This window comes from Cavia porcellus, unplaced genomic scaffold (genome assembly GCF_034190915.1).
Source record: "Cavia porcellus strain 051 isolate PalLab524CR breed Dunkin Hartley unplaced genomic scaffold, mCavPor4.1 scaffold_27, whole genome shotgun sequence".
NCBI lineage: Eukaryota > Metazoa > Chordata > Mammalia > Rodentia > Caviidae > Cavia > Cavia porcellus.
Window position 1 is genome coordinate 33,015,001 of NW_026947510.1, and position 13,391 is coordinate 33,028,391.

Below are 13,391 nucleotides of genomic sequence, written 5' to 3' on the forward strand. Positions count from 1 at the left end.
AGACAGGAAGGTAGGAAAACACAACAATTTAACATGCTACATGTTAAAATGAAAAGAACTGCATAGTAACATAAGCCTGTAATTCCAGTGCTTGGGAGGCTGAGACAGGAGAACTGCAGCCAGTTCAAGACCAGCCTGGGATGCCCTGCCGCCCTGCCCCCCTCCCCCGCCCCGAGTTATAGCCTGTTTTTAAAAGTTATTTGAGAGTTGGGGATATAGCTCAGTGACAGGATATACTGCCTGTCAAGACCGGGGTCATGAATTCAATCCCTGGTACCAAAAAAAGTTATTTGGTCACCTCTAATAAAACTAAACATTTATTTTAGATCCAGTAATACCAACTCTGGTACTCAAACAACTGGAAATTATGCTCATCATGTTCCAGTTTTGTTTTTATGGGTTTTAGTCCTGGAATTAGAACCCAACGCTTCAAGTATGCGAAGCATATACTAGAGCTACATCCCTGCCCCTATACCCAAATTGTAGTCGTATAATGGACTATGACACAGAATTCCATTTCCAGTTAGTCACACTTCTAGGAATGGGACTTTCATAGTGTTTCAATAGCCTTAAAATACTATTGGGAAGAAAACAAAACCAAGATGAAGACAAGAAGAAGTGAAAGGAGGGAGGAAGGAAGAAGGGGAAGAAGAGAGGTAAGAAGCAGCAGCAGCAGCAACATTAGTGGGAGTAGTAATTTTGTTGATGTTGTTGTTTTACAGTAACATTGTTTATAAAAAGCTCCCAAGTAGAAACAACTAGTGTGAGAGCATCCAACAGTGGAAACAAATCAACTATTTACTGTAACACATTTACATGAATGTATCTCACAAAGTTATTACGTGGGGGCAGTAAGTATAGATTACAAATAAATTGAGGGTTTTTTGTTGTTGTTGTTTAGGTACCAGGAATCAAACTCATGACTTCATGCTTGCCAGGCAGGTGTTGTACCGCTGAGCTATCTCCCTGGTACTTTGTATAAAGTTTTGTAATACTCAAAATAGTATCTTGTTTAGGAATACAGACAAGAATACTAAAAGAATATCTAGGAAAAATAAATACTCAGTTCTGAATTTGGGAAGAAGAGAAGAAAATGATCAGAGAAAGCAAACAGATAACTATACTGACAATTTCTCAAGTTGATTAAAGAATGCAAAGTAGGGCTGGAGGTTTAGTTCAGCAGCATAAGCGCCTGCCTTGCAAGCAGGCAGTCGTGAGTTCGATGCCCGGTACCAAAAAAAAAAAAAAAAAAAAGAGTGCAAAGTAATTCCTTTATATTATTCCTTATACTTTTTTGTAAACCTCAGTGATCTGAAATTAAACTTTTTAATAAAAGTATTACTTTTAAAAATAAGAAATTCAATTACTTTGTTAGTTCCTTTTGCTTAAAGTACAAAAGTACCTATTAATTTTTAGTGTAGGAAAACCATAAAGATGAGCCAGAAATGATAAGATGCCTTTCAGTTTTCTTAAAAATAATAAGTACCATGTGTTACAATGGAAAAATATAAACATACATGAAGAACTCAGGGAGGAAAAAAATCATCTTAAGAGTAGAAATTAAAGTTTTATAATTTGTATCTTTCAAATTCACTACATGCTCCTGCTATATCCTACATTTTCAGTAGTAAGCTACGATTATTGAATCTGATGCTTATCAATATATTGCTTTTCCATTATTGGTACACTGTAACTGTATTTCCAACAGTGTATTGTTTAGTTTTGCATATATTTAAGTTTTATATAAATGGAATCATACTACATTCCCCATAGTGATCTGTATATTTAATCACCGTAATACTGGGGCTAACTCAGCAGCATAACCATCTGTCTCGCAAGTCCAAGGTCCTGAGTTCAATCCATGGTACCCCCCCCCACACAAAAAAAAACAGAAATTTAAAAAACAATAGTTTTGCCAGATATGGTGGCACATATCTATCATGTCAACACTCAGAAGGCTGAGGCAGAAGGATCACCGCAAGTTTGAGGATACCCTGGGCTACATGGCGAATTTAAGGCAGGCCTGAATTACACAGTGAGATCTTGCCTTAAAACATAAAACAAAACATGAAGAAAAAAAAAAATTTTTTTTTTTTTTTTTTTTTTTTTTTTGCTATTCACTCACACAGTTGCAGACCTGAGATGACTAAGGGTAAAATCACCTAGGCTCTGGTAACTACTGAACAAATCTGTATTTTTCTGTAATTGAAATGGGAGGCTATTGAGGGACTGTGACTAAGATCTGACTTGATCTGATATACAATATATGCAGTGCTTCCTTATTTGCAAGTGATATAAGACTTCCCTCACAAACCAGATGCCAGAAACTAGGTAGTACACAGTATAACTACTTTGTTTAGATATAGTAAATACCTATATGGATGTTTAATTTAAAAATCAGGAATTGGAAGACATTAACAATAGCTACTAGAACCATTACAATAATATTCTGTACTGAAAACTGTCAAAATCACAACTTTGCACTATGCAGCCATTATTAAGTGGTTGGGTTACTTTAACATAAGCACTGATACTTCAAGGAACCTTATAACAGAGATGTCAAAGGTGGGACATGTGCACAGTACAGATATGATGGACAACGGCATGATTATTGCCCTGAGTAAGATAGAGGACAGGATGGGATAACACAGATCTTATACTACTTAGATTGCTGCACAATTTAGAAGTTATGGACAATTTCTGAAATTTGCCATTTATTATTTTCAGACTATAACTAAAACCATGAAAGTGAAATTGTAAGTAATAGGGGGAACTACTGTACAAGCAGCTGTCATATGAGTGCTGTGTTAAGAAACAACCAGGAGAGAAAAATAAATTAAGACTAATTAAGCGGCTACCACAGGTAACCCAAATAAGAGAAGATGGTATTAGTGGTAGAAATGGTGAGAAATGCTCAGATTTGGATACATTTTTGAAAGAGCAGAGATATAAAGGTGCTCCTAACAGTCTGGGGTGTAAGAGAAGGATCAAGATGACTACACATTCTGGTCTACACTGGAAGAACAGAGCTGTCATTAAATGGTAGAAGAGGAGAGGAGTTGAAAAAAAATGAAAAATGAAAGAATCATACTGTAAGATGAACACATTGTGTTTGTACTGAAGGATTTGAATTGGGCAGTTAGTTGTGAAGCTATTAAGTAGTAGGCAGTTACTCATATGAACTTAAGAATTCTAAGAGAAAGCCTAAATTGAAGGCAGAAATATAAAAATAAGCACACAAATGGTAATTAAAAGTATGAGCTGGATATAACAACCAAGAAGGAGGTGGGCATGGTGGTTGTAATCCCAGCACTTGGGAAGCTGAGGTAGTAGGATCTGTGAGTTTGAGACCAGTCAATGTGTGAGTCAAGGCCAGTTTGAGACCTTGTCCCACCTCCCCCCAACCCTCACCCCCCCCCAAAAAAAAAACACTACTGAGAAGAGGTTACAAATAAGAAAGACAAAAACCTCAAAAACTAGGTCTCAGCCAGGTGTGGAGGTACACGCCTATAATGCCAGCACTCAGGAAGCTGAGGCAGGAAAATCATGCCTGGGCTACACAGCAAACTCAAGGCCAGCCTGAACTGAATAGGGAGACTGTTTCAAAACAGACAGACTGACAGACATACAGACACACACACACACACCTAGGTGTGATACACTCCAACAATAAGAGATCTCTGGAAATACATGTTTAAATAAATCAGAACCAGTGATCTTGTTTGGATCAATGCATAAAATGGGTTAGAACATAGCTTAAATGAACTCTAGTTACACAGCAAATAAGTATATTACCAAATGGGAATCTCTAAATCTGTTTAAACATCTCATAGATGGAAGAATTTGCTTCTAAATTGAACCAAACAAATTCATGAGTCAGTGATACCTCAACAGCCAGATGAACTCAATACAATATTACACTGATGGTATGTCTACCAATTGTATTCACACATGAAAAGTAATGAGTTTTTCAACTTTGTAAGTAAAATAGCTACAGCTATATACATATTCTCACTGGACAGACTATAGTATTTATTACTTTACATACTACAAAGATAACTGCACTGTTTTTACCTAGTGAGCAGTTGCTTTGCATCCTCCCATCTGTGGAACAACGTAACATGGTGCCAACTACACGGCCTCCCACGACAATGACACGCACATCTCGTCCATGAGACTCCTTCACATACTTCTGAAACAGGTATGGAGCTTCATGGCGAATAAGATGGCTTAGATCAGCCAAATGGTGCTTATCTCGTGCCAAGAAAACAGCTTTGCCTATGATTGAAAAGCATAAAAAAATGTATATAATATGTATAAGTCATTAAACTATGGAAATGATATCTACACTAGCTGAACATTTGTGTGTGTTCCAATCTGCTCTTTAATTTTTCCTTGTTATAACTGTTTTAAAGTAATTTATGATAATTAATGAGATAATGAAAATAAAAACAAAGTTAACAAAATTCTACCCCTAACCCCACAATCCCCAAACTCTTGGTAAACTTGAACTCATTTTGCTATTATGTTACAAGGTAGTGGTCAGGATTTGTATTCTTCTGAAAGTTAACCAGTAATGTTAGCCTCAATGATTTCCAAAACTTTTTCCCTTTGAATTAAAGCGTATATATTACATATTATTATTATATATGAATACTGCATTAATACTTATCAACATAGCACAATGTTACTATATACTTCAATTTACTTTTGAATTTGCAAGTTTGTTCCAGTGCTGTAGGCTGTATTTTTGTGACAATGAAGACAGTTTTTTTATTTTTTATTTTTTTTTTATTTTTCAAGAGGGTAAAATTAAACATAACAAGATAGAACAAAACAGATCATAAGATAACAAAGGAGGAGACACAGGTTTCAAAGCAAGACACTTGGAGATCTTCACTATTATATTGTCTCTAGTTTTCTTCCAAATAGTTGTCCCCATCGTCACACACATTGAATACATACTGAACATTACAGAACTAATCTAATCTTAATAGGATGATGAAGGCATTTTAGGTCTTTAAGACCAGACAATACGGAGGTCAACAATGACTGTCATAATGTTCCTCATTCTCTTCAAAATAGCTGTCCATACCTTCATGTAAGTTTACATTAAAAAAACAATATATGCTTATAAATTCTCCACTTAGGGAACAAGATCTATGTATGTCTCTTCCTGCTCAATCTAAAAGGGATTTTCATTGCTCCAGCCAAAAGAATAGTGCAGAAGCAATTCTATAGGACACATAGATTAAGTCATAAAAGGTTATACAGCTTCTTTGTTAATGGATTATTCACTGTAGGTGGCCTAAAGCTTTTTAACTGCCATGCTACAAAGTCAAAACATGAAGAATATCCACATATTTGACAGTACTAGTTTAACTCTGATCCAGCCACTCCTGTTAAAGCACTAATACATGTTATCCTTGGGTTTAGGAATCACTTTATGCCTTAAAGATTCTTCTCTAATCCTGATGGCTGTGGTGGCCCACATCTGTAGTCCCAGAACTCAGGAGATGAGGCAGGAGGATCACCATGAGTTCATGGCTTGCCTACATTACATGGCAAGATCCTGACACGAAAAAACAAAAATTTGTCCTTTATCTAACCTCACACAGTTACTTCCACATTCTTTTACAAGTTTTTAGAATTATTTCTCTAAACATTTAATCTTTGAACTATATATATTAAGAGAGACAACAGGACTTAAGAGCTCTAAGGACTTTGTATTGTTGAAGAGGAAGATAAAGACATTAACTTGAGATCTGGTCTAGTCATGCATGTTAAAATCTCCAAGAAAACCACTAAACAGATACAGCTCTAGCCAAACTGAACTTGCAATAACTTTCTGAAAGTTTGAGGTATCATATAGCTATCAATTTCTAATTATTCTTCAAAAGTTTTATCTCAAAAATACCCTAACTTGTAAAAGTAATTTCAAAATTATGTACTACATCAACAATTCATACATACCTCTATGACCCCGTGTATTCTTTACCACCATTGGGAATTCCAGTACTTCTGCTTCGTCAATCATTTTAGCAAAATTTTCATGGCCACCTGAAAAGAGAAACAAAAAAGAAATTTAACAAATATAAGAAGTAGTTTGTGATCAATTTTATTGGTATCACAGCATGTGAGGTGGAAGAGTCTCATGGCTAATTTTTTTCTCTTAGAGAATATAAATAAAAATTGCAAGTATAACAGTATTAATTGAAAACAACCACAACTTTTGTCTTTTTCCTTTTTTTTTTAATTGGTACCAGGGATCCAACTCACGACTGCCTGCTTGCAAGGCAGGTGCTTATGCCGCTGAGCTAAATCCCCAGCCCCACAACCACACTTTTTAAAGTAGATTAGTGTTGTGTTTTGTTTTGGGTTTTTAGAGGGGAGTAGTGATAATAGAACACAAAACCTTGCACTTGTCAGCCAGGCACTGTGCTGTTGAGCTATATTCCTGGCCTTTGAGCTAACAATTTATAATCCAACTCAAAATACATTTAAGCTGAATAAAATGTCCTAATTCCATACCATTTCTGAAATTTTTATCCCTTACTCCTCCCGATACAAATGATAAAGGCCCCACAATTTATTATACTATATATATAGAGAGTATAATACATACTCTATATATACATACATACATACACTCTATATATACATACATATATACACGTATATATACTATATATATATACATACACATACAGTCTCCCTGGTCAGATTAAGAAACAGAATGAGGAAGTTGAAAAGACTTACCCAGGGTTTAAGAGATACTGCATTCATGCATACACCCACATGCACACACTCCCTCCTCCTGACTACCAAACACATATAATTTTTTTAATCTCCATTTTTTAATCAAAATTCTTTCTACATTGAGGTATTTGGCATTCATAGGTTAAGTGCTGCTTCCTACTGCCCATCAACAAATGATACAGAACCAACAGCAGAAATGGATTGTCCTTATAAAACTTCAGCATGACAGTAAAGCAAATTAAACCTGGGGACGGTTCATTAAATAACTGCAGTTGAAAACTTCCCAGTTCAGAAAGAAATTAAGGTAATTTTTGCCATCAAATTTGAATTCATCAACATTAGAGCAAAGGTATTATCTGCTAATTTAACCTTTTTTTTTTATTTCCAGTCTCATAAAATTAGAATTGTAGACCATGATATAAGATAGTATCCCAAAAGCAACAGGAAGACACAATTCTCAAATCATTTATATGATTTTGTTTATTTGTTGTATCAGGGATCACACTCACAACCCTGCTCTTGCCAGACAGGCATTTTGCCACTGATCTATATCCCCAGCCCTCAAATAATTTATATTAATTCTATCTTTTTCCTCTAACCTACTAAAATCAGCAATTGTACACATATATTTGGGAATTTCTTTCTTTAAAATATTAAGAAAATGACAAGGAATTTTTTTTAAAAGCCTCATTAAATCTCCAAGCACACTCCTGGACATTTATTTGAAGAAATGCCTACGTGGAAAAAATTCTTTCAAAGAATTTCCCTCTTTCACAGTAGAACGGGAAGATCAGGAAATACATTAGAAACCCTGATCAAGCAGTACTACTCAAAGTGTGGTCCTGTAACCTATGTTTATGACTTATTATTAATATGTAGACAGAGTAAGCAACAGAGGTTTTTATAGCAATTTAGTACTACTATAATGTTTATTATTCTATATTACACGATAAATAATCTAACAGATGGAACTGCTAAAAAAAATTATCCCTTAATTTAAAACAATTGTTTTAAAAGATTATCTGGTAATTTTCTTTAAAGCGAAACATAAAGAGTAATGAAAATGGTAATGAAGACAACAAGAAATTAAAAAGTAATATTGAATTTTCTTATCTTTTATTTCAAGCTTACAAGAGTGTGGGCCAGATTTGGCCTATTATCTAGTGAAAGACTTTTATTGGAACAAAGCCATATTCATTTGTTTATGTACTGTTGTTACCAGCTTCCACATGACAACAGTACTATTGAGGATAACAAAGAACTTATAGTCTATAAAACCTAAAATATTTATATACCATCTAGCCTTTACCAAAAAGTTTGCTAACCCAAATTTGTCCATATCATGGAACTAATCTTAAAACATGGCTCATAATTTTTCTCCATGGCTCATTATTTTTTTCTGTCCAGTTTGTTAAAACTGAAAGTTACTGCTTCCATAAAAAAAATTATTTTCAAGTTCACAAATCTACCTTTTAGGCCTAGTGTGATTGCTTGGGCTTGTAATCTCAGCACTTGGGACACTGAAGCAGGAGGTTACCACAAGTTCAAGACCAACCTGGTACATAATGAGTTCAAGGCTAGCCTGAACTACATAGCAAGATCTTGTCTCAAAACAAAAAACAAAACAGCCCCTACTTTTTACTTTAATACATATCTCAAAACTACCAGTACTTCTAAAATGTAGGCTAAGTATTCTTATTTATGATCTCACCATAAGAGAAAGTATCTGGCAGAGGCACACCATGGCCAGCTAACTCTTGAAATGTCCAGAATTTATTAACACAGTTCAGGATGGCTTGAGGTCGGTTCATCAATCTGCAGCCCATCTTCTCCAAATGACGCAGAACAGTGATGTCACTATCGCTCTGTACCCAAGGGGTGGGAACTCTCACTACTACCACCTGTGGGTAGGCAGAGATGAGTTCTCCATTGATCCGCAGACCTAAAATGTACAGCAATGAAGTCAAATCCATTGAAAGAGAAAGAGTAATATTTCAAAACTTGGATTACAAAATTAAATGCACCATGTTGTTAATCAATGGGGAGAGACACTCCTCCATTAGGAAACAGAAAATTCCTATATGGTTAACCAAATTACATCATATGCCAATACAATGAGTTACTACACAGGCGTGAAAAAGAAAATAATGAATATTTATATTCAGACATGAAAAAATATAGATATACAATGCTGAATTGTTTTTAGGGGCATATCTGAGAGTAAGTTTTATGTAAATGTACATACAAAATGCCTAAAGAATAAAAATAGTGGGGGCTGGGGATTTAGCTCAGTGGCATAAGTGCCTGCCTTGCAAGCAAGCAGTCGTGAGTTCAATCCCTGGTACCGATAAAACAGGAAAAAGGCAAAAAAAAAAAAAATAATAATAATAATAATAATAATAATAAAAAAATAAAGCTGGCTTCCCCTAATGGTGACTAGCAGACAAGACAGGAATGGAAGGCATAATAGGGAATTCCTGCTTCATGCAACTCTATATGTATCACCTTTTGTGTTTCAGGTAAGTTGCTTCTATAATGAAAAATTTTCTAAAAATTTAAAGGACAAGTTCCTCAAATTTTTACACAATGTCATTCTTTACAAAAGAAGGTGGCCCTCCACTCCCACCCTGATATTGGTGATTAAACTCAGGGTCCCTTTTTATTTTGACACAATCCTGGTAACTCGCTAAGCTGCCTGGGTTAGACTCAAGCTTGCACTCCTCCTACCTCAGTCAGCCAGAAAGTGTGCTGGAGTTACTGACTTAAGGGCTATTTTAATAGTTATTTGATTAAAACCTACAAATACCAAAATTCAGAACATATTCATTTCCCGTCCAACTCCCCAGATACTTATTGTTACTAGTATGTGCTATTCCCACTGTCATCTAAGCATTCAGGAAAATATACATGCTATTTATTAGAGATCTTATTTATAATTTTACATAGATTTTTTCCACTATTTAAAATTATATGAGACATCTTTCTATGGCAATACATATAAGCATCTTTATGTCACCTTTTAGCTGGGCTAACTAAATTACATTTTATAAAGACAATGCATAATTAATCATTTACTGTCATTTCATTCAATATTAATATGTGTCAAGATTCTTCTCCGTATGTTCAGGACTGCCAAGATAGGTAAGCCCTTGCTTTCAAGATTTCATTCTTCAATTTATTAGTGTTTTTTTAATCCAAAAATATTCTCAGATTTTATTGTTTTAAAGAGAAAAAAGATTAAAAATAACAATGAACCATTTTCAAAACAGGTTAGAACAATTACAATAATTAATACACTGTGTATTGCTGTCTTTGGAGCAGTTATTCAGAGTGCAAGATATGGGTATGATACCTTCCCCAAACAATTTTAGCACAAGCCTTTCTTTTCAATGAAAAGAAAAACTAAGGCAACTACTTTGAAGACAGTAAGATGCACTACGATACCCATTGTGGTTTTACTATTATCTTCTTTTAAAGTCCTATAATGTCTCCATTGTTTTGGGTTTTTTTCTGTACTGTTTCATGCCTAGTGTATTACGCCTGATGATATGGACAATTCTTTTGAAAATAACAAGAGGCATTATTGATCTTGTATTTTGTTTTTAAGCCATGTACCATGTTCATCCTCTTTGTTTTGAATGACACTTTTGTTTTGTCTCATTTGGTTTTAGACTTTCTACTTCCTACTTTTCAGAAATACTATGAGATATGTAGTAAATAGTAAGGAAAATATGTACGCTAAAATATCATTTTAAGATAATGTAATAAATATTAATCGTATCTTGAATATTTTTTCACAAGAAAAATAAGAAATTATATATACCTGTAGTTAATGATGAGATCAAGTCTAAAATACATGACAGACTTTAAGATACCAAGATTTCCCTATCATACGAGGTAGAAACAGTTGCCTTTACACTATTGATGCTTACAGTTATAAATACTTCATTTTGATGGGATGAAAAAAGGGGTCATCTATTGTAATAACTACATAGGGTTTTAAGTAAATTTTCAATTCCCTACATAATGAAGTTATACAGGATGACCTACAGAATCTTAAGTGTTTGCTTCTTATGCAACTGGGTTTCTGTTCAAAAAGTCTTTACTTATAAAATCTAAGAAAAAATCTCATTCTTAGTAGGGAGAGGTATATAGACACATACACATATATTCACTTAAATGGTATTCACTTTTATGCATGACAGTTCTGATAGGTCAGTAGGACAGTGTTAACAGCAATGTTAGGGCAGAAATCTCAAGGAATATTTGTGTATGACTACTTTTTTAAAAAAATTCGAGAACATTATGGCCTCAACTATAATTTTATATACAGTAAAAGGTGCTGGTAGGATAAAGTCTTAAGTACACAAAAATAGCGTACTCTAAGTTTTAAATAAATACATAAATTTGGCCAGGAATTTAGCTTACTGGCATAAGCACCGGCCTGGCCAAGTGCGAGGTCCTGAGTTTGATCCCCAGTACAAAAACAAAAAAAAATTAGTTTAAAAACATAAATGTGTTTCAAATCAAAACTTCCCTGCCTGAAAAATACATTAGGATGATAAATTACATCCATATAATTCCTTCTGGTAAAATGGACCATGTGTATACATGTAAGTTACTATATTCAGGGGAAACAGTAACAGAGTAATAGCTGAACAAAAGGAGACAAAGATACATAGATCAGAAACAGAAGTAAAATGTGGGGGGGAGAAATCAGCCGTGTGTGTGTGTGTGTGTGTGTGTGTGTGTGTGTGTGTGTGTGTGTGTATTTGTTTTTTGAGACAGGGTCTCTCTATGTAGTTCAGGCTGGCCTTAAACTCACTGCAGTACTCCCACCTCAGTCTCCCAAATCCTGGAATTACAGGTATACATCACCACTCCCAAATTTTATTTGTTTATCTGAATGAATGAACTGAGAACATGTGACAATCTATTCACAGTCTATACCATTCCCACATTTTATTATTCCCCAGAGAATGGCAGGGGATTAGATGTGTATTTCATCTATACTTTTTTCCCTACTAGCAGAATTTCATTTTGAGAATCCACCACACCAAGATAAAAATCATACAAAATTTTGAAGGTAAAAGAAAGTGGAAAATGGGAGCAGGGATTTACGTTAGCAACACGAGAGCCTGCCTGGCAAGCGCAAGGTCATGAGCTCAATCCCCAGAAAGAAGGAAGGAAGGAAGAAAGGTAGGAAGGAAAGAAGGAAGAAAGAAGGAAAAGTCAAAATTACTGTTCCCTGAAAGCTATGAGTGTGTGGTCATCAGCAAATGTGAAGTTTGTCAGTGGCTTTCATGCATTCTTCTCACAACCATTCACTTTTACTACTGTAGGATGGTAAATTCATGGACAGCAATATTCTGTGATGCTGCACTCTCTGATTTGTTAGGTTTTAAGCAGTGGCATGGCTACAGAAAAATCTAGAGCATGTTTTACCAACTATGCTGATACACACCTATAATCCTAGCACTTGGGAGACTGAGGCAGAGGGATCAAAAGGTCAAGTAGCACTGCCTGGGCAATTAGCAAAACAAAAATAAAATGCTGGGTATGTTGCCCAAAAGGAAGGTCCGAAATTCAATCCCAGTACCTATATAAGAGCATTTTTAAAAATAAATAAAAATACCTACTGACTAGATTAAAAGCTTATACACAGGGATACAGAAAACAGAAAAGTTGAAAATGATGCCAGTGTGGAGCAGAGGATGTTGCATCTGGATACAGATATAAAATTTATTGGAGATGACAAAATCAGAACTTCTCTATATGAAGACTATAATAGGACTATAAAGTTACATACATACAGTTCATACTGGTCGAATGGACCGTGTATGCACGTGTTTGTACACTTAGTGAAATCAGCTTGGATAGTAATAGCTGAAGAAATACATAGGTCAGAAATAGAAGTAAAACAAGAAATAAAATTAGTCAAAACTAGAAAATTCTAGTATTAACTAGTATTATGAAAACTAAGGTAGCATTATTAGGAAAAAATGATTCGATTAATTAAATGAACAAGAAGCAAGAGGACTGATTTTGAGAAATCCTTGAGTGATCAGGTAAACACTTCTGAATGTCAAGAAGAAATTCAACCACTATTACCTTATCTTATTATGGTAAAATGGAAACTGTTCTTGCACTGTGTAGTAAATGAGATAAAGAAAGCAAGGAACTATTCCACTCACAGCCCATACCACTAACAAACTGTCCACCCACAAAACTGGAAAATGTGGTACCTTGCCTAAAGCAATCAGATCTGTACAGTACACTACATACGGTTATTACTGGAGGCGTAAAATATCATTCCTACAACAGAAACAGGTATCTCATGCTATTCTCTAGAGAAAAATGTGAGCCAAAAAGCCAAAGTGACATCTCAGGACTATTATGTATTACTGATATCTTGGAGACTCTCTCCAAATGCCACTCTTATCTTTGAAATAGATCTTACAAAACTGAAAAGAAATGGCTCAGTCCCTCCAATCCACAATATTCAGTACATACATACACATATATGTGCAAAGAGTTTTCGCTATTCTCTAGTCACTGAACACACACTTCAATTAAGTTCAGTATTACTCAGCTGTATTTTGCACTGTTTGCTTGTGTGTTTTTTTGTTTTG

At 34.8% G+C, this 13,391-nt stretch overlaps 1 protein-coding gene across 6 annotated transcripts in view; it reads right to left on the reverse strand.

Annotated features, from left to right (window-relative positions):
* The window catches only part of Rimklb (ribosomal modification protein rimK like family member B), a 66,070-nt gene that overhangs the window by 20,134 nt on the left and 32,545 nt on the right, over positions 1–13,391 (reverse strand). For all 6 annotated transcript variants that reach the window (XM_063238148.1, XM_063238152.1, XM_063238151.1 and 3 more), the window contains exons 3-5: positions 8,471–8,701; positions 5,974–6,060; positions 4,075–4,278 (exon numbers count right to left, since the gene is read on the reverse strand). In XM_063238148.1, coding sequence (XP_063094218.1) covers positions 4,075–4,278; positions 5,974–6,060; positions 8,471–8,701 — 522 coding nt within the window. The remainder of the gene's footprint in view (positions 1–4,074; positions 4,279–5,973; positions 6,061–8,470; positions 8,702–13,391) is intronic.